General features: G+C 35.2%; 1 protein-coding gene across 2 annotated transcripts in view; it reads left to right on the top strand.

Moving 5' to 3' along the window:
- XRCC4 (X-ray repair cross complementing 4) overlaps window positions 1-22345 on the top strand; it is a 251614-nt gene that overhangs the window by 17492 nt on the left and 211777 nt on the right. For both annotated transcript variants that reach the window (XR_013966814.1, XM_080803450.1), the window contains exon 3: window positions 1309-1484. Coding sequence is in view for 1 of the 2 variants with exons in the window: in XM_080803450.1 (XP_080659576.1) it covers window positions 1309-1484 (176 nt within the window). In the remaining variant the exon portion in view is untranslated. The remainder of the gene's footprint in view (window positions 1-1308; window positions 1485-22345) is intronic.

Genomic DNA, 22345 nt, shown 5'->3' with positions numbered 1-22345 from the left:
AAGGTATCTTGTTAATGAAATAATCTTAAAAAAACAGAACAAGACAAAACAAAAACAAAAGACTAGTCTTTGGTTTGAAGATGCAGCATAGAGTCAAACTAGTCACTAAGAGCTATGAGTAGATAAAAGTCCAGACAAAAATCAGAATCCAAAGTCTGTGTTATGTATGGATGAAGGACGGGGGATTTAAGGATGACCTCTTTGCTTCCAATGTAAAAACCAAGTTAAGAAATTAACTTTCAAAACTGGTCCAGAGCTGTTGAAACCTGTAGCGGCTCCAACGAAGGTAAACTAGTAATCTTGATTCAAGGCCACCTCTATTGCCCAGAGCAGATTATACTCTGGCTAGAGGAAAGCCTTGTTCAAACATTGCAAAGCACGAAAGGGTAAAAACAGAATGAGAAGGTGTCAGCAGTAGAAATGGAATTAATAGTCCAGGAACCATGCATAAAGGCTGATCTGAAAGAGATCTTAAATATGTTTAAAGCCTTCAAATATTTAAAGGAAGGGTGTGTCAAGAACAGGATATTATGATAAAGAAAGAGAATATCTATCTAGAATTGAGAATGTAATTGCTGAAATAAAAACCTCTGTAGATGAGTAAAGCATCAGCTTTCAGCATACCTAGATGAGAGAACTGGAAGCTGGATCTGTAATGTAATGTGTGTCTAACAGGCTACACTCAATAAATATTAATTCCCTTCTTTTTCGTTCCTCATCCCCTACCTTCATCCACCTTCTCTACTTCTCTATTTTGGCACATATGAGATGAGAAGAATGAACTCCATTTTTACTTTAATTTGACTCAGCCCATGTGAGTGAGAGGTAGATTATAGACTACTTAATCTCATTAATAACTGAGGCAAAGAAGAAAGAAAGATGTGAGTGAGAGGTAGATTATAGACTACTTAATCTCATTAATAACTGAGGCAAAGAAGAAAGAAATGAACTTATTAATCATTACAAGAAATAATTTATCTGGTTTTGACCTAGGAGCAGGCATATAGGATGGTAGTTTTTCTAGTAATTTACAATGCATGTATTTCATCAGAGGACAGAAAAAAAATGCAAGGAGTCTAATGTTTTTCAGATGAGATTTGAGACTAAATTAATGTGTTTCTCAAAAATTTCTAGTTCAGTTAAGAGGCATAGTTTGGCTTAAAAATTTGTGGTATGGGGATTGACTTTACCTTTTATTTAAACTTTTGTTACATAAATGATAAATTAGTAGCGACAGGTAAATAAGTGTGTACTCATGTTTAGAAATTTATTTTTCATTTCAAAACTTTTTATTAATGTTTCCCATAGTTTCTGAGTCAGAGATTTCCCAAGAAGCCGATGACATGGCGTTGGAAAAAGAGAAATATGTTGATGAGCTGAGAAAAGCATTGGTATCAGGAGGAAGACCAACTGATGCATACAAATTCGATTTTTCTAGAGAGTCTTGTCATTTTTCCTTTGAGAAAAACCTGAAAGATGTTTCAGTAAGTAAAACTTTCTGTAATACTGTAAGTGGTAAAATGTCAGAGCACTTATTGAGGAATTACCTAAGTAACTAGCTTATTATTCCCAGGATACCTGGGAAATAGAAGTGTAAAAAGTACTTGGTTTCCAAGTTGGAAGAATGCTTCTTCATGCAACATTACAGTCATTAAATGCTTCATACTAATTAATTGTGAAAAGTACATTAGAAAATGTATTTAGTTTTTAATGCCTTAAAAATAAGTATTTATAAAGATAATTATATGAATGAGCAGTTGTGCCAAGTGGGGTCAGAAACTTTAGACCATTGAGACAGGGTTTATTGTAGTAAGTTTTGGGAAATACTGCTTTTAAGAAAGAAGGGAATAGGGCGCCTGGGTGGCTTAGTGGGTTAAGCCTCTGCCTTCGGCTCAGGTCATGATCTCAGGGTCCTGGAATCGAGTCCAGCATTGGGCTCTCTGCTTGGCGGGGAGCCTGGTTACTCCTCTCTCTCTCTGCTTGCCTCTCTGCCTACTTGTGATCTCTGTCTGTCAAATAAATAAATAAAATCTTTAAAAACAAAGAAAAAACTTTAAAAAAAATAAAGAAGGGAATATATTTACCATTGAATATTTAATAATCATAACTCATTCTCTACTAGAATGTATTCACAATTACAAAATGAGATAGTTAAGTGTAGGAAGACATATCATCAGGAATTAAGGTGTTTTATTTATATATCAAACTTAGAAATACTAAAAGAGAAATAACATTCACCCCAGGCTTTTGAAGGCTTGCATGCTTTACAGACAAGGATATCTGCTACTTGTCTTGTTTAGTTCTTATACCAATTCAGATCAAGGTAGGTGGTTTATGTATCAAAAATATTTATCAAAATGTACTGTTTATATATTTTACCCAAGTTTATGGGATAATTAGCAATTGAATTATTTGCTTTTGCCAGTGGTTTATATTCTGATACAAGGTCTTCAGTAGAAGAAAGGGAGGGAAATCTTAAGCACGTTAAGGGTAGAGACAGTTATTGACAATTTGTGCTGGAACTAAATTGAGTTTAAAAAATTCCTTGAAAATGACTCTTTAATTCAGAATGATTAAAGGGATTTCACCAAATGGAGAAACATGTAAAGCAACAGATGGAATCATTATTTTGAAATGTATGTTAACCTATAGAGGATAATACAGAGTCTGGCTTCAGTAATTATTTCTGTTTAGAAGATACATACTTTTTCCATTTACCTGCCAATTTATGTAAGTTTCACTATGTGGGGTTCTTAAAATGATAATTTAGAATGGGTTAAGAAAAGTTTGAACGGGCTGCTGAAACTTGGTTATTTATTACAAAATGTTCTTTCCTATGGCCGAAGCACAATCAGATGATGTTACGTACTCTAAAACTGCTGAGTGTTTCTTTTAATATTTTGAAGCAGATCATTGTCAAATTGGGAGTTATACCATTTCCCATTCAACAAACATTTGTATGAAATGACTAACATTAGGGGGTTTGCTGCATCGGAGTTGGACAGAGTACTTACCGTGCTTGGCAGTACATCTGACTTTGCTGCTTTTGTGAAGAAAGAACTTCAAATATTCATGACCTACATGTTTTACAGTTGGCTTGGCATGAATCAGCGTTAAGAACTTTGACAGTTATCCTGAAAGATACTTGCTTACCACCCTGAACAGAATCAAATTCACTGAGTCAGAACCATGAACCATGAACCTATTCAATGGGTTTTCTCAAGAAGTGGAGACAGAATAGGAGATTCCCAGTAATGCAGAAGTGCGTTGGTTCCTTAAAGGATATGTCTTAGAGCACTACACTGCAGTTTAGGTAGCTGCCTCCTTATTTATCGTCTATTAAAATGCTTATGAGAGAAAGAAATGCTACTCTTAGAACAGTTGGACGAGTTTATTCATGACTGGACTTACTTGGATATTTTTGGGTATTTGAAGCTTTATGGATGCAGATGAAAATCACAAATTCATTTGGCCAAACTGCTGTGGGAATTTTCCAGTGCTTCAGGATGTGCTTATGCAAATTGAATTTCAGAGTGACAGTATCTTGTAAATTTATCTGCTGGCAAAAATATGCAGACAATTGGGAAAATGGAAGAATACTTTTTAAGACTTATAGTGCTTTGGATGACCTAAAAATTTAAAAGGAATTTGCAATCCTTTCCTTGATGACACAGACATCTGATTGTTGCCAAAAATGACCTCTTATACTTAGAAAAAAAGAAAAGAATGAACATAGATGCAATTCAGAAAGTTGTAGTGAATTCTGTTGTTTGTTGGCATAAGGTTACACTCCCATGGCAAAAAAATATTCTGTGAGCCCTAAGTACATTTACTACCAGATTCAGACTCTCAGAATCATGGTTTTTCAGCATTTGTTGCCACCGGTTCCAGAAATTTTATGTTTTTAATTTTGTGTTGGAGATCACTGCGTAATTTGAACATTTCGAGTATTCAAGCCATATGAGATTTACTTGAAATTTATATAAAATGTTCTTTTTTTAAAAAAACTTTCTTTTTTTAAGAGGCATCTGGCTTGCTGAGCATGTTGAGTCTTGACCTGGGCTTGTGAATTCAAGCCCCATGTTGGGCATAGTGCTTACTTAAAAAAAACTTCTTTAAAGGAAGTAACTACTGATTTTTGTATTCAAAAAGATCTGAGTTTCTTGGGGCGTCTGGGTGGCTCAGTGGGTTAAAGCCTCTGCCTTGGGCTCAGGATCCTGGGATCGAGCCCCGCATCGGACTCCCTGCTTGGCGGGGGCCTGCTTCCCCCTCTCTCTCTCTGCCTGACACTCTGCCTACTTGTGATCTGTGTCTGTCAAATAAATAAATAAAATCTTAAAAAAAAAAAAAGACCTGAGTTTTAAAAAATATTATCTTATGTTTTATTAGAGTGAAAGAATTGTCAGTCCAAAGCAATGAAATATTTAAGGTATATGTAACACATTTTTTGGAGGGAGCATGTGCATATTTTTCATGAGATTGCTTTTGAACTCATAGCACCCAAAATTCTATTTACGCTCTAATTTTCCTTATGGATAACATAGGTTTTTTGTTGTTGTTGTTTTGCTTTTTGTTTTTGTTTTTAATTTTAGCTTAATTCCCATGGGAATAAGTTTTGAATGACCAACAAGACATTAACTTTCTTTCTCCATATGGGACAAACCTTTGGGACCCTTCCTGACCCATTACCAGTGCCCTTCAGTTGGCAGTAGATCATTTTAGATGAAAACATACTCTAGTGCAAGCATTTAGAAATCATTATGTCTCTACTGTGAGTGGTAGCCCTATTCAGAAGATTATTCATATACTTTGTGTCATTGCTTTTTCTGTGCCATTCATAGGTCATACTGATTTTGCAGTATATTCTTTGTCATGCAAACAACACATCTTAATAATGTTTTCCTTTTTTGCTTTTATAACTTGATCTGTTTCTTCAGAAAAACAAATATTTATGAGCCACAAAATAAAAACACCTAACAATTTTTGATAGAAATAACCTTGGGCTCATTATTTGCTTGCTCATACCTGTGTTTTCTCATCTGTCAAGTTTTAAAGTGATTTCCTAGGTCATCTAACATGTTAGTTTTATATTTCTAAAAATAGCCCTAATGAAGGAAAGCCATGAGGTTTGAAGAACAAATAAACATGATGCACGCACACACACGTACACACACACATGAGAATTGGCTACAGGTTTCTTTTAGAATTAAGTAAAGTCTATTTTTATTTCCTTTTCCTTTGTCTCCTTTGCCCACCATCAGAAACTAGGATGCTGTTTAGGCTGAAAATTTGACAAGCTAAGTACCAGGGAGGCTTGATTTTTTCTGATTTAAAAATCCAAATAGGCAGCCTTGGGTTAGTATGATGGCTTTATGATGTTGGAGGCCCAGGCTTCTCTAGTAATGTTGCTTTGCCATTTTTAATAGGCAGTTTTTATCTCATGGTCCAAGAAGGCTGCTCTAGCTTTACTATATGTTTACCTTTTAGGCAACAGGACTGAGTTAAGTAGAAAATAAAGAGCATGTCCATTTTCTTTAAGGCCATGATGCTTACATCACATTGTCCAGAACTAAGTCACAAAGCTTCACCTAGCTGCAAGGGAATCTTTAGCTGTATCCTATGCCCAGAAATTTCCATTACTGTGTAAAATGGGAAGGAGGGATATTGAAGGACAACTAGCAATCCCTGCATGTTAACATTTAAGAGAGATTGAAGCATCATTTAGAAGGGTTCATTTTATTGTTACGGGGGTATTTCTGTAGTATTTTCCTTTACAAATAATTGTTTCAGTTATATTTTAGTTCCAAAAATGTTGCAACATACAGTGAGGAACAGGCTAGTTTGTGTCTTGCTGTATATTGTAACTTTTTAAGTAAAAAAATGCATTCCAAGTTCAAATAACTTCCCTACAGTAATTTAATTTTCATTCTCAGATTTATAAAAATGAGGTAAAATAAGTTAGCTAAAAGCAGCCAAAGTTGTTTGTAAAAACACTAGTCCTAAATCCTTTATTATTACCATGTGTTTCTGTGGTCTGGGGACTTTGAATTCAAACGGGCATTTCCAGATGAAATATCAGAATTTCAGCATTTATTGTGAAGCTCTGTGAAAGACTTTGTCAAAGATAGTAATGGCTTTCAGGTTTGTTGGAGTATGGGTTGCAAATGTGTTGTTTGAATGCCTGGAAAAAAATAGTATTCTTTATTTCTGTGATAGAAATATTTAGTATACATCTGTCATTTTTATATTAAACACTTTATAATTTCCTGACCCCTTTGGAATGTGGGAACTAAACCAGTAATATATGTGGTACAGAAATTCTGCTCAAAGTAGATCTTCTCTAGTTAAGCCATAGAAAAGACATTAGAATTTTTACTTTAAGAAAATTATTAATTTTTAGCTATACTTTTAATCTTTGAGAACTTTTGCTTTTTCTTCATATTGCTCAGCTTTGATTTAAAATGTTTTCTTCTTTTAAAAGAACATCTCAAAATGATTATATTTTAGTTTTTTCAGTTACTCCAGGATAGTGCAGGAAAGAAACAAGTTAAAGACAGAAGTGGAAAATAACATGTAAAAATCATGCTCTAGAAGGACTTTTGAGTGTTAATAATATTAGTATTTGCTTTTACTTCTCAGTTAATCTCCTTGACGTGTACTTTCACTTCACCCTGTGGACTTGGCATTGTCACCGTTTCTGTGTGAGGAAACAGATGCTGAAGTACTAAGCAAATTCTTAAGGAAAGCAGAGGTATTAAGTTAGGGTAGAATCTAGGCCTCTGTCCCAAAACATTTTTCTTTTTTTAATTTGTTGAGGTGTAGTGTGTAATGTACATATGATAAAATGTACTGTGTGTTTAAAAACACAGTTTTCATCACTCTAGACAGTTCCTTCATGCCTCTTTTCAGTCAGTCCCCAACTACCCCCTGTTCTTCCCCAACCCTGCCACCCTCCAGGCCCTGAGCAACCACTGAACTGTTCTCTGTCACTATAGATTAGTTTTGCCTGTTTTAGAATTTCATGTAAATGGAACCATACAGTATGTACTCTCACATGTGACTTTACATAGTATAGAATTTTTGAGCATCATCATGTGTTGTGTATCAGCAATTTTTCTTTTCATTGCTGACTAGTATTCTATTGTGCAGATAGACCACATTGACTTTTTGATGGATATCTGGGTGGTTGCCAGTTGTGGGCTTCTATGAGTAAAGCAGCTGTTTATCTTTGTGCCAAACCCAAGCTGTTTTGAATACTTAGATTTATAAGAAAATCTGAAATCAGGTAGTATAAGTTCTTCAACTTTGTTCTTTTTCAAAGTTTTGTAATTTTTGTATACTTCAAATTTTCTTATGGGATTTACAGTCAGTTCGCCAACTTCTACCATTAACTTTCTTGAAATCTTGATTGGGAATGCTTGCATTTACAGACTTGACATCTAAACAATATTGAGTCTTCTGTCTGTGAACAAGATCGCTCTCTCCATTTATTGAGTTCATTGGTCTCAACAGGGGGAGATTTTGCTCTACCAGGGACATGGAGACATTTTTGATTGTCACAGTTAGCAGCTGCTACTGGCATCCTTAGAGATGCCACTAAACTTCCTACAGGGCACAGGAACCAGCTTCCTACAGCAAAGAAGTAACTGGCTCAGAACATCATGAGTTCCAAAGTGGAGAAACACTGACTTAATATTCCTTAGTCACTTAGCAGCTGTTTGGAGTTTTCAAAGTGCAGGTTTTGTAAATCTTTTATCAGTTTATCATTCTGCAATAGAAGCTTAGATCATTGATTTGAGACTTTTCTTTTTACTAATATAGTCATTTTAGAATCTGACTTTTCTTCCAAGTGCATTCATGCATTTCATAAATTTTGGTATATCATTTTTAAAAAAAGATTTAGTTTAATAAAGTACTGTCTAATTTCCTTTTTGATTTTGTTTTTCACTTATGAATTATTTGGAAGTTTGTAATTTACTTCTAATTATTTTTTTTTATATTCCAGATGTCTTTCTGTTACTGGTTTTTAACTTAGGTCCATTGTTGTTACAAAATATCATATGACTTAAAACCTTTTACGTTTATTTGGGTTTGTAAAAAGGCCCTGAATATGGTCTCTCTTGTTCATTTGTCTGAGTGTACTTGAAAGAAAGATTCTGCTGTTGTTAGGTGGATTGTTCCTTAAATGTCAGATAAAATGGTTAATCTTGTTTAAGTTTTCTGTATTCTTTTTTTTCTTTTCTTTCTTTCTTTTTCTTTCTTTAAGAAAGAGGGTGTACAAGAGTGGGGAGGGGAGGAGCAGGAGGGTAGGAAGAAAGAGGCAGAAAGAATCTTAAGCTGGCATCGCACTGAGTGTGGAGTGGGACTTGTGGCTTGAGTTCACAACCCTGATAATCATTACCTGAGCCAAAACCAACAGTTGGATGCTTAACCAACTAAGTCACCTGGTGCCCCAACTTACTCTCTATTTACCTGTTCTCCCAATGACTGAGAATGTGTTCAAATCTATAACTAATTATGGATTTACTTTTCCTTAAAGTACGATCAGGTCTCCTTTTATGTATTTTGAATTTTTGTTACAATGCAAAGCATTAAGCATTAAGGTTTGTCATGTCTTTTTGGTGATTTGAACACCGTATCACTTGAAGTGACCTTCAAACTCTTAATATTTTTGATTTTTAAAAAAATTTTATTTATTTATTTGACAGACAGAGATCACAAGTAGGCAGAGAGGCAGGCAGAGAGAGAGTAGGAAGCAGGCTCCCCGCTGAGCAGAGAGCCTGATGCGGGGCTCGATCCCAGTACCCCGAGATCATGACCTGAGCTGAAGGCAGAGGCTTTAACCCACCAAGCCACCCAGGCGCCCCAAACTCTTAATATTTTTTGATCTAAAATCTACTTTATGTATTAGTAATCCTACTCTTTTTAAAATATTTTTTCCTATTTGTTTATTTATTTGTTTGTTTGTTAACATATAATGTGTTATTTGTTTCAGGGGTAAAGGTCTGTGAATCATGTCTTATACAATTCACAGCACTCACCATAGTACATACCCTCCCCAGTGTCCATCACACAGCCACCCTATCCCTTCCCTCCACCCCCCAGCAACCCTCAGTTTGTTTCCTGAGATTAAGAGTCTCTTTTGGTTTGTCTCCCTCCCGAACCCATCTTGTTTCCTTTTTTCCCTCCTTACCCCCTATGACCTCCCACAGTGCCTCTCAAATTCCTCATATTGGAGAGATCATATGTTAATTGTCTTTCTCTGATGGGCTTATTTCACTCAGCGTAATACCCTTAGTTACATCCACATCGTTGCAAATGGCAAGATATCATTTTTTTGATGGTTGCATGATATTCCATTGTGTATATATACCACATCTTCTTTATCTGCAGTTCATCTGTTGATGGACATCTAGGTTCTTTCCATAGTTTGGCTATTGTGGACATTGCTGCTATAAATGTTTGGGTGCACGTGGCTCTTCGGATCACTACATTTGTATCTTTAGGGTAAATACCCAGTAGTGTGATTGCTGGGTCATAGGATATCTCTATTTTCAACTTTTCGAGGAACCTCCACATGTTTTCCAGAGTGGGTGCACCAGCTGGTATTCCTACCAACAGTGTAGGAGGGATTCCCTTTCTCCACATCCTTGCCAACACCTGTTGTTTCCTGACTTGTTAATTTTAGCCGTTCTGACTTGTGTGAGGTGGTATCTCATTGTGGTTTTGAGTTGTATTTCCCTGATGCCGAGTGATGTGGAGCATTTTTTCATGTGTCTGTTGGCCATCTGGATGTCTTCTTTGTAGAAATGTCTGTTCATGTCCTCTGCCCATTTCTTGACTGGATTATTTGTTCTTTGGGTGTTGAGTTTGATAAGTTCTTTTTAGATTTTGGACGCTAGCCCTTTATCTGATATGTCATTTGTGAATATCTTCTCCTATTCTGTCCGTTGTCTTTTGGTTTTATTGACTTTTATTGTGCAAAAGCTTTTGATCTTGATGAAGTCCCAATAGTTCATTTTTGCCCTTGGCTTCCCTTGCCTTCGGTGATGTTTTAGGAAGAAATTGCTGCAGCTGAGGTCAAAGAGGTTGCTGCTTGTGTTCTCCTCAAGGATTTTGATGGATTCTTGTCTTACATTGAGGTCTTTCATCCATTTTGAGTCCATTTTTGTGTATGGTGTAAGGAAATGGTCTAGTTTCATTCTTCTGCATGTGGCTGTCCAATTTTACCAACACAATTTGTTGAAGAGACTGTCTTTTTTCCATCAGATAGTCTTTCCTGCTTTGTCAAAGATTAGTTGACCATAGAGTTGAGGGTCCATTTCTGGGCTCTCTGTTCCGTGCCATTGATCTGTGTGTCTGTTTTTGTGCCAGTACCGTATTGTCTTGATGATGACAGCTTTGTAATAGAGCTTGAAGTCTGGAATTGTGATGCCACCAACTTTGGTTTTCTTTTTCAACATTCCTTTGGCTATTCAGAGTCTTTTCTGGTTGCATATAAATTTGAGGATTATTTGTTCCATTTCTTTGAAGAAAATTGATGGTAATTTGATATGGATTGCATTAAATGTGTAGATTGCTCTAGGTAGCATAGACATTTTCACAATATCTGTTCTTCCAATCCCTGAGCATGGGACGCTTTTCCACTTCTTTGTGTCTTTGCATGTATCACTAATTCGATTTTATTTATTGCTTAGTAGTCTGTTGTATGGATGATGGTTTGTTTATCCATTTACAGACTGAAGAACATTTGGGTTATTTCTGCTTTTTGGCTCTTACAAAATTGCTTTGAACATGTAGAGGCTTCTGTGTGAGCTAAGTTTTCATTTCTCTAGTGCAAAGGTTGGCCAACTATAGCCTGTAGATTGACCATGCATTTTGGTAAATACATAAGTGTTCCCGTTTGTTTATATATTGTCTGTGGCTGCTTTTTGTGTTACAGTGGGAGAGATGAATATTTGCAATTGAGACCTTATGGTGTGTAATGGCTAAAATATTTACTTTCGGTCCTTTTAGAAAGGACCAAAAGTCTTTCTAGAAGGACCAGCAGAGTTTGCTGACCTCTGCTCTCAGATAACTATTTAGGATTGTGAATGCTGGGTTGGATGGTAGTATATGATTAATTTTATTTAGAAACCACTAAACTGGGATGCCTGGGTGTCCCACGCTCAGTTGGTTAAGCATCTGCCATTGGCTCAGGTCATGATCACAGAGTCCTGGGATTGAGTCTTGCCTCAGCGGGGAGCCTGCTTCTCCCTCTGCCTATTGCACCCCTTACTTATGCATGCGTACATGGTCTCTCTCTGAGAAATAAATAAATAATATCTTAAAAAAACAAAAGTGCTAAATTTTTCCAAAATGGTTATACCATTTTACATTTCTGCTTGAAACATAATGAAAGTTCCACATTCTCACAAGCTCTTAGTATTGTCAGTATTTTTCATGTTAGCCATTCTGATAAGCATGCTTTATCTTATTGTGGCTTTAATTTGTATTTCCCTAATGGATAAAGATCTTGAATATTTTTTCATGTCCTTATTTGCCATCTCTATATCCTCCTTTGATTAAGTCTTCAAATCTTTCACCTTTTTTTTTTTTAATGATTTTATTTATTTATTTGTCAGAGAGACAGAATGACAGGCAGAGGGAGAAGCAGGCTCCTTGCTAAGGAGGGAGCCTAATGTGGGACTTGATCTCAGGACCCTGTGATCATGACCTGAGCCTAAGGCAGAGGCTTAAACTACTGAGCCACCCAGGTGTCCTGTTTCACTCATTTTTTTAGTTGGATTGATTTTCTTTGTCAGATATGTGACTTGCAGATATCTTCTTACTGTTTGTTGCTGATCTGCTCATTATATTAACAGTTTCTTTTATATAGCAAAAATTTTTAGTTTTGGTGAAGTCCAATTTGTGGACTTTTTCTCTTTTATGGATTATACTTTCAGTGTCATGTCTAAGAATTCTTCACTCAACTCTGGCTAGAAGATTTTCTCTAATTATTATTATTATTATTATTATTTTTTAATGTTTCATACTTTTATCTTTTACATTTAGGTCTGTGCTCCGCTTTCTGTTAATTTTTGTATAGGGTGTGAGGTTTAGGTTGAGGTTAATTTCCTTGAATATGAATGTCCAATTGAACTAAAACCATTAGTTGCAAAGACTCCTTTCTTCATTGAATTGCTTTTGTACTTTTATTAAATATCATTGACTGTATGTGTGTGGGTCTATTTCTGGACACTGTATTCTCTTTCATGAATCTCTGTCTATCCCTCCACCAGCACCACATTGCCTTAATTACTGTAGCTGCATTGTAAGCCTTTAAATTGAGAGCGTGATTCCTCCAGCTGTATTCTTTTTTTTTTTCAGTGTTGTTTTTTAGGTAATTTAGTTATTTTCCCTTTCCAAATACATTTTTAAAATCAGCTTTACTCTATTTACAAAAAATCCCAATCGATTCTTGAAGTCCATGAACACAATATGTGATATCTTTCATGAGCATTTTTTAGTTATTAGCACACTGATTCTATACATGTTTTCTCAGAATTGTTTCTAGGTGTTTAATTATTTTTGGAGCTATTAGAAGTAGTATTATTTTTTAATTTGAGTTTCCAGCAGTTCATTACTAGTGTATAAAAATATAGCTTATTTTTTTATCTTGATCTTATATCTTCCCACCTTGCTGGATTGCCATATTTGTTCTAGGTTTTTTGGTGTCTGTGTGTGGTCTTTTTTTTTTTTGGTAGATTGTTTGGGATCCTTTTATAATAATGTTATGTGCAAATAGGTGCAGTTTTATTTCTTTTTTTCCAATCCTTATGCCTTTTATTTCCTCTCATTGCCATATTTCACGGGTTAGGACAAATACCTATGTTGAATTTTAGTGGTGAGAGCAGAAATCCTTACCTTATTTCCCATTTTAGGGGAAAAGCATCAACCTTTCACTTTTAGTTATGATGTCAGTTGTAATTTATTTTGTTTTATGCCTCCCATCAGGTTATGGAAGTATTCTCCTATTTCTAGTTTACTGATTGGTTTTATTGTGGATAAGTATTGAATCGTCTCAAATGACTTTTCTCCATCAATTGATGTAGTCATAGGAGTTTTATTTTTTCTTTCTTTCTTTTTTTTTTTTGACTTTTCTTTTTTAGACTATTAATGTAGAGATTATGAAGATTGAGCTTTTACCTTGTATTCCCATAACACATCTCATTTGGTCATGGTATGTGTCTATGGTAGTACTGAGTGCCTGCTGATTAGTGTAGGGTGAGAATGGATAATAAGTTTCTGCTCAATATTTCTGTGACCACAGTATCAAGTAGGAAGAGGAAGGGACTTTGCCTTGTTAGTTCAGGGTGAAGATGGTAGATGAGGCTCCACCTACAATTTCCTCACTATAGTACTAGATGAGGATAAGGATATGCAGTCAAATGCTCTACCACTGAGCTATACCCCCAAGGATAAGGATATGGATAAGCACAGCTGCTTCTGGGTTCTTTGTCTGGACCAGAAGGGGCAGGGAAGGTTCTAGGCAAAAGGCTTTTTGTCCTTCATGGCTACCCTTTCCTGCTTCCATTGGCTAGGTAAGAGGCGGCTTTTCTTTTTGTCTGTACATTTGCATTCATTTGTGTTTTCTTGCTGTAGGCTTATCTGATATCCAGACTGGATAAGTAGAAGGCAACAAAACAAAACCAATCAGGGAACTCTCTGACAAGTCTTTCCTCACATTCCAAGGTCCCCACTAAAACTTTTTTTCCACCTTAAAGAATCTTTTCATAGTTGCTGTAAGGTTCTTAGTTATAATTAGTGAGAGTAATGGGATATAATGAATTATCTCCATCTTGTGTAGAATAAGAATTCTGAGTTACTTTTTTAAGTGACTTAAATGACTTTAAGAAGGTTTTTATATTTACCCACAAAGTTTCCTCTTGTGAAGTAATTTATTCCTCTGTGTAGATTCAGATTTCCTTATGATATTTACCTTCTGTCAGAAGGACTTTAATACTTCTTTTCTTGCAGGTCTGATTGTAATCATTCTGCCAGACCTGTATTTCACCCTTCTTATTAAAAGTTATTTTTACTGAGTATAAAATTCTAAGTTGACATTTTTTTTCCTTTCAGTACCTAAAATTGCTGCTGTATTGTCTTCTGGCTAGATAGCTGCTATTCTTAATAATTGTTCCTACCTAAGCAATATGCCTTATTTCTCCAGCTGCATCTAAGACTTTTCTCTTTATCATTGCCCTTAAGCAGTTTGATTGTGATGTGCCTAGGTGACTTTTCTTTTTTTATTTAGCTTCTTTGATCTGTTAGCTTCTATTTTTAGTCAGTTTTGTCATTATTCAAATAGTTTTTCTGTTTTTCTTTCTCCTTCTTTGGAGGCTAAAAACACATGTATATTATGTTGCTTGAATTTGTTCCACAGCTCCCTAATCTTCTCCCCCACCGCCACTTTTTCTGTTTTCTCTTTTGAATACTTTTCATTGTTCTGTCTTCATATGCACTGATTGTTTCTTCTGCTATGTCTCGTGCATCATTAATTCCATTCAGCGTATTTTTTAATCTCAGACATTGTGGTTTTCATCAATGTTTCATTGGCACCTTTTAAATGTCTTTCATAACTCCTAGCATTTTTAGTCTTCTTACATTGTTGAATATGTGGAATAGGATTATAATAACTTTTAAGGACCTTGTTTACTAATTCTCCAATCTGTTCTTTTAGGGTAGGTTTTGATAGATTTTTCTGCTCATTATGTATCTATTTTCCTTTTTTGTTGCATTCTTATTAATCTTTGATTAGGATGCCAAACTTTATAAATCTCATTTTGTGCTGTATAATTTTGTATTTCTGTAAACTTATGCTTTTGGGACATAGGTAAATTACTAAATCCTTAGGGTCTTGCTTTTTCAGCTTCGTTAGAGGACCACAATATTTATGTTAGCTCTAATTTTACACCACTTTTAAGGTAAACTACTTCTGAGCACCTTACCCAATCCCCATTGTTTCTACACAGGATAGTAAAATGAAGGATTCTCTGTTTGTGGCATTTTAGCTTTGCCTGTCAATTACAGTATCTTGTCATTAGCTTTTTAAATTAGGTTGCATGTTGTGATAATCTAGCTCTTAGGTTTGTTGCTTATTTTGTTCTTGCAGAAACTTAAAGAATTTGAGATGATTTTCCCCCTCTAGGTGAGATAATGTAGTCTTTTAGTTATCATTGCTTTATTTCATGTACCTATGACATTAACATTCAGGAAGAGAATCATTAGGGCACCTGAGTCAAAATTGTGATAATCTTCATTATTTAGTTACTTTTTTTGGAATTGGGGTTTCTTTTGATTTTCATGACTTTCTAGCTTTAAAAAGTAAGCCATATAGTCATTAAGTTATCATCTCTTAAAATTAAATCTATGAAGGATTGAGTACTTAAGGTGATTATAGACCTTGAAAATCTTACTTCAGAATTTTAAATTTTCAAAATATTTTTAGGTCACCTACATTTTTTTATTTTTTTTTTTTTGGTCACCTACATTCTTAATACTGTTTTAAATTACTGCATAGAAAAAAATTTAAATTAATCATACTTTGACAAACTGATTTTGTGAAGTTATAGAGATCTATAGTCCACTTTATCAATTAAATTGTTCAGTTATTTGTTTTCTTAAATAGACATTGTTTTTTTTTTCTAAAAGCAAACTGTTTATTATGAAATTCCATCAAGAATCAGATTTTTATTTACTATTACTGTTCTGAAGTTATAAGTAAATAACCAATTAAGAAAATCAATAGAATCTAAAACATTTTAGGAATATCTAAAATCAGATGGTGATAATGATGGCATATACTTTTCTGTTAACAGGAAAAATTGTGGAAAATAATTGCTAATTAAATTGATATTAAAACTCAACTATTCTTAAAATGGATGCAGAATAGGGGCGCCTGGGTGACTCGGGTTAGGACTCTGCCTTTGGCTCAGGTCATGATCTCAGGTCCTTTGATTGAGCCCTGCATCGGGCTCTTTGCTTGGCGGAGAGCCTGCTTCCCCCCCACCCCTCTGTCTGCCTCTCTGTCTATTTGTGATCTCTGTCAAATAAATAAATAAAATCTTTAAAAAAAATGGATGCAGAATAGAAATCTTCACTGTTGGGGCACCTGGGTGGCTCAGTAGGTTAAGCCTCTACCTTTGGCTCAGGTCACGATCTCAGGGTCATGGGATCGAGCCCCGTATCGGGCTCTCTGCTCAGCAGGACGCCTGCTTCCCCCCACCTCCCCCCCCCGCCTCCTTGTGATCTCTCTCTCTGTCAAATAAATAAATAAAATCTTAAAAAAAAGAAATCTTCCCTCTTGATAAGTAAATCACAACTAATATAATAATTAGACCACCTAGAGTGTTTCAGTGGGTAAGTTTGGAAGAGAAGCAATGTAAGATAGCTGTGTACCTCTTCAAAAATTACTGAATTTAGGAAGTTTATAGAGAGAGAAATAATGTTCAAATGATGTTAAAACTATTACATGTTTTTGAATGCCTGTGCTTTTGTACTTTAAAATATTACTGCTGAAATAAGTCATAGCAATGAGAATCGTATTGCACATCTGTAACCCATTCTGGACATTTTATTGTCCAACTGCCTAGTAGTGATAAACACTCAGCCCAACTTCCTAAATTCAGTCTCAGCCCTTTACTTACTAGGTATGACTAGTTCTTATTCCATTGTTTGTCCTCAGTTTTTATTTTATAATTTTATTTTATAATTTGAAAATAATATTAATACCTAACCATAGGGTGGTTGTAAGGATTTAATAAATTAGTATGTGGGGGAGTACATTTTTTTCTAGGACAGTCTTTGTTATAAAAGGTACTTCATAAGTGTTTGTTATTAATTATTTACTTGAGTGTCTCTTCCATTATACAGTAAATTCCTTGAGGTCAGTGACCATGCCTTAGCCAAACTTGAAATTCCAGCAGATCCAAATGTTTTGGGGATAGCTTTCTGTTGGGAGGAAATGTAGTGAAAATAACTTAAGATCTTGGTTTGAGTTTTGAATCTATTTCTAATTATATGGGTTTCAGCAAATCATTTATATTTACTTTAGTATGAAAAAACTGAGTTCAAATAGGCTAATAATGCTAACTCACAGGGTTTATGGCTGTGGGTACTCAGACTGATATGTGTGCAAATCTTTTGTAAACTGTGAATTTGTATACCATATGTCCTGTCTCAGGAGGCCATTGAGTTGATGTCTTGCATTCAGAAGGGCCTCAAGCATATACTTGTGATGTTATCTGTAAATGAATTTATATACATGGTCATGGTAGACGTTTTTCATACCAGTTTAAAATTATATGATACAAGCCATACTGCTTGAAGTACATTAGGAATAGCAACAATTTAAATATGTCAATACAATTTTTATAACCTTGTTTTGGCTTTTAATGTATCTGGCAACTAAAAATTGGGCATAGCTTGGATCTATCTCCCTTGGCCTCAGAGAAGCTTTGTTAAACAGATATTTGTTATTGTTATACTGTATACTCTATTAGATGTAAGTTTACTGGTGGCCCAGTTTCGTTGTTGAATTTTATGGTATAGTACATAACATTAATTAAAATCAGCCACATAGTAAATAACTTTTATTCAAAACTGGGAGCATCCATACAAAAGCATTGTTTTTAAAAATATATCATTGTGGGGGCGCCTGGGTGGCTCAGTGGGTTAAAGCCTCTGCCTTCGGCTCAGGTCATAATCCCAGGTCCTGGGATCGAGCCCCGCGTCGGGCTCTCTGCTCAGTGGGGAGCCTGCTTCCTCCACTCTCTCTCTCTCTCTGCCTGCCTCTCTGCCTACTTGTGATCTCTGTCTGTCAAATAAATAAATAAAATCTTTAAAAAAATATATATATATATATATCATTGTGGTAATTGCTTTATTTGTACAGCTCCTAGATGGAATATGAAATTTCTAGCTACAAATGGTCCGAAGCCAGTCTAATAGTGGGGATATGCCCATAGTGACTAGGACCATAATGGTGGATTATGATAATATTTTCCTGATTTTTTATGGTTCTTGGTCATTTATATTTTTTGACAGTTATCTTTTTTAACACTTTAATTTTAGACTTAAGAAAAATGGCAAAAATAGTAAAGAGAATTCTTGCATAGCCTTTACCCTCCATCCCTAATATTCACATTTTACATAACCATGATATAATTATTAAAATTAAGAAATTAACATTGATATCTTAATGTATAGATTTTATTTGAATATCACCATGTTTTCCCACTGGCTTAGTTTGCTTTGGCTTCCATAACAAAATGCCATAGACTAGGTGGCTTAAACAATCAGGAATTTATTTCTCATAGTTTTAGATGGTGGGAAGTCTAAGATAAAGATTCCAGCAGATTTAGTTTTTGGTGAGGACCTGCTTCCTGATCATCTGATGCCTTGCTCCTATCCTCATGTGGTGGAGACAGAGCCAGCTCTGGTGTCTTTTTGTTACATGGAAATTAATCCCATCATGAGGGTCCTTTCCTTGTGAACTTATCTAAACCAAATTACCTCTGAAAGTCTCCACCTCTAAATAAACTCACATTGTGGGGGGTGGGGGGGTGGGGGGGTGGTGTATGACTTAAGGTGGTTATCTGTTAGGTTTCTCCACTGTGAACTTGGTATTTTTTTGTTGTTGTTGTTATTAATAAATATCTTATTGGAGATATTTGGGCAGTATATAAATACCCTATTTTATAAAATCATACTTTTACTCACTAATTTTAGCACCCACTGATGATTTTTTTCTCCAACCTATGATGTACCTATGATTTTTCATTTTAATTATTTTTTTGGTTTATTAATTGAATTCCTACCATAGGTAAAACTGTACCTTCTCCTCTATTTTTTCACTTTTTATTTATATCAGTGTGTACTCTCATGAGTACATTTATTTTCTTCTATGGATTAAATTTCTCTCATTATTTATTTTGTTGCTCAAATTGTTCTGGATTTGGCCATTGGGAACTTCTTCAACTTGACCACTGTGTATTTATGATACATCTCCATTACTTTGAGCCCTTCCTTGCTTTCTGGCGCCACAAGATGTACCAGGGTCATCTTGTGTTTCCTACTCCAGCCTTCGAATCAGCTATTTATCCAAAGAGCCATAGTTCATTTGAGACCATATTTTTTTAAAGGTTTTATTTATTTATTTGACAGAGAGAGAGAGAGAGAGAGAGAGAGAGAGAGAGAGAGCGCATGCGCACACGCGAGAGCACAAGCGGGGAGAGCAGCAGGCAGAGGAAGAGGGAGAAGCAGACTTCCTGCTGAGCAGAGAGCCCAATGGGGGCTCAATTCCAGGACCCTGGGATCATGACCTGAGCTGAAGGCAGATGCTTTACTGACTGAGCCACCCAAGCGCCCTTGAGACTGTATTTTGTGATCAGTATCTGGAGTGGTAGGCATGCTCATTGCTATTGAGGTGCTGTTGCTCTGGGTCCTCTCTGCAGAGTAGCAGAGCTAGCAAATATGTGTATACTTATACATATATATGCACACATCTGTGTTTCTCCATCTATGCATATGTTAAAAGCCATTACTAGTTCAGTTCAGTGCCACAGAGTTCATTCTGCCCTACTTTCTTGGTAACTTTCTCTCATGGTGAAAAGTCTGGCTTTCATTTTCTATAATGTTTATTTATTTATTACTCAGTGCTTGTGTACATGTAGTTTCAGAATTGCTAATGCATATCCGTGTGAAAAACAAATTTTCTGAATACAGTATACTATTTGTATATTCCTTTTATCTTTATCCTTACAGTATACATTCAAAATGTGATTTTCTGAAGTGTCATAAATTAGTTCTGTCCTTCCTGTCCTCTTTAGTGTCCCTGTTCCATTTGGAGGTTCATCTCATATTATGGTTGTTATTTTTTTTTTTGCTATGTGAACAATTACCAAGAATCAGAGCTATATAAAAAGGTGTATTTAGAGAAGGGTTACTTTTCCCTCATCCCTACTACATGCTTCCCATTTTCATACTTTTTTTGTTATATTTCCAGCTACCTCCTCTAAGTAACCAAGTTCTTTAGTTTCTGGTTTATGGGTACTTTCTTTTGTATAAAGGCGCACATATATTTTCTTGTATTCTCATTTTCTTTTTTTCTAAATTTTATTTATTTATTTGACAGACAAAGATCACAAGTAGGCAGAGAGGCAGGCAGAGAAGAGAGGGGGAAGCAGGCTCCCTGCTGAGCAGAGAGCCCGATGCGGGGCTCCATCCCAGGACCCTCAGATCATGACCTGAGACCAAGGCAGAGGCAGAGGCTTTAACCACTAAACCACCCAGGGGCCCCTGGTTTTCTTTTTTTAATATGAATGGTAGTGCACTGTAAACACTTTGATTTTTTTTCACGTAACAGTGTATCCTGGAAATCACTGCATGTAAATTCAGAAAGATTTTTCACTTTCCTTTTTAGATTCTTGGGTCTTCATACTCTAATTGTGTGGCTATATTAATTTTCAGTCACCCTCCTATATATGAACTTTTAAATTGTTTCCAGTATGTTGCAAATTCAAACAATGCTGCAGTGGATTATCTATGTATTTTTGTGTTGTTGGAGGTTTATCCTCAGGATAAATTCCTAGATGTGTGATTGCTCGAAAATAAGTGCATACATTGTTTCCTTAGATATTGCCAAATTTCACTCCAGAAGAGTTGGACCAATTTTCATTACAGTAGCATATGAAATTGTCTAGCTCCCTTCAGCCTCACTAACAGAATGTGCTGTTACACTTTTTAATTTTCTCCAATCTGATAAGTATGAAATGTATCCCAGTGTTGTTTTAATTTGCATTTCTCTGATTCTGAGTGAATTTGAACACCTTTTCTTACATTAAAGAATCATTTTCAGATTCTTTCTGTCCCTTTTTTTCATTTTTTCTTTTGATTTTTGGTCCTTTCTTAAATTTTAATAGTTCTTTATGTATTAGAGACATTAGCCCTTTGTATGAGTATTACTTACTTTAAAGCACTGCACCTGAGATTTATTCATTCGGCGTGGTTCTTTGTGTTAAATTTCCCAAAATATTAATCTGGAACAATCTAGGTCTCAGATATTCTAGGTAAGTAGTCTTGTACTAAAAAAAAAATGCTATTTCAATTTCTTTTTGACAGAAAATGATTCCTACATTATGGTCACCTCTTTATGGTCCATGTTATTCTCTAAATATCTTTTGTTTATACTGTCCCATATTTGGAAAGTGCATATTTCTGTGGGTTTCTGGGAATGCCTGATGTTTCAAAAGGTTTTCATTTACCTTCCACTTTAATTAGAAGTAAAAGTAATTTTTTTGCCTTTCTTGATGTTCTTCTAGGTTTTCTGTATTTCATAATTCCATTTACATTGAACTGTATTCAGCTATTACAGCTTCCTAAGGCCTAGGGCCTTGTCATTGTTATATTTTACTCCTTAATTGTGCTTTATAGTGGATATGACCACTGTGTGCCATACATTATATTACATATAACCCTGATGATTTTATGAAATAGGTTCTCTTATCATTTTAATATTATAGATGAAAAAACTAACATTCAGTGGTATATAACTTATCCAAAGCCAAATAACTTGTGGGTGGCAGATTGGGATAGAACACAGGTGGTGTGATTTCAGAGCATTTGGGGCTAATTATTACCATTCTGTATATAATGTCTCTTAATTTTATGTAGTTGCTGTGCTCAAATTTTTATTGAATTCATCATTAAAGTTCTGTGGGGCAAAAAAACCAAAAACCGAAAAACAAAAACCAACAAAACACCAATGTCTGTGGCATTCACGATATTCTAGGTATTACGCTTGGCGGGACCTTAGCTAAGGGAGCTGCAGTAAAAGGAGAGTCCTAGCATACACTGAGCTAATCTGGCCAAGTTTATAAGGATCTTTGAAGTTTTGTCATGGTGAGCTTCCTTGATTTTTAAGAAGTTATTATTCATTCTGATTACACTGGCAAAAGCAATCCATTTTGTACATGGCTACTGGAAAAGTGACATCCCAGAGAAACCCATTTTCTTTATATGTTGTTTAAAACTGCTATTTAGAGATCAGCTGTCACGTTAAATTTAAATTTTAATTTTAAAATTTCCTTCAGAGACATTATTTAAGTAATTTTCGCAAATCTTTGATTAGCATGAATGTTTTTCAATGGGTTTTCATGTCAATTTCGGATACAATGCCTATGATAAAATTCTAATTATATAAGGTGATCTTTATATCCTTTGATGCCACTTAAATATAGAGTTTTAAAGAATTTTCAGTGATAGAATACTTTTTATGAAAAATGATAATTTTTTTTCACATTAT

The sequence above is a fragment of the Martes martes genome (genome assembly GCF_963455335.1).
Source record: "Martes martes genome assembly, chromosome: 5".
NCBI classification, from domain to species: Eukaryota; Metazoa; Chordata; class Mammalia; order Carnivora; family Mustelidae; genus Martes; species Martes martes.
Note: the sequence above shows the minus strand (reverse complement) of the source record. Positions and strands in the feature narration are given on the sequence as shown.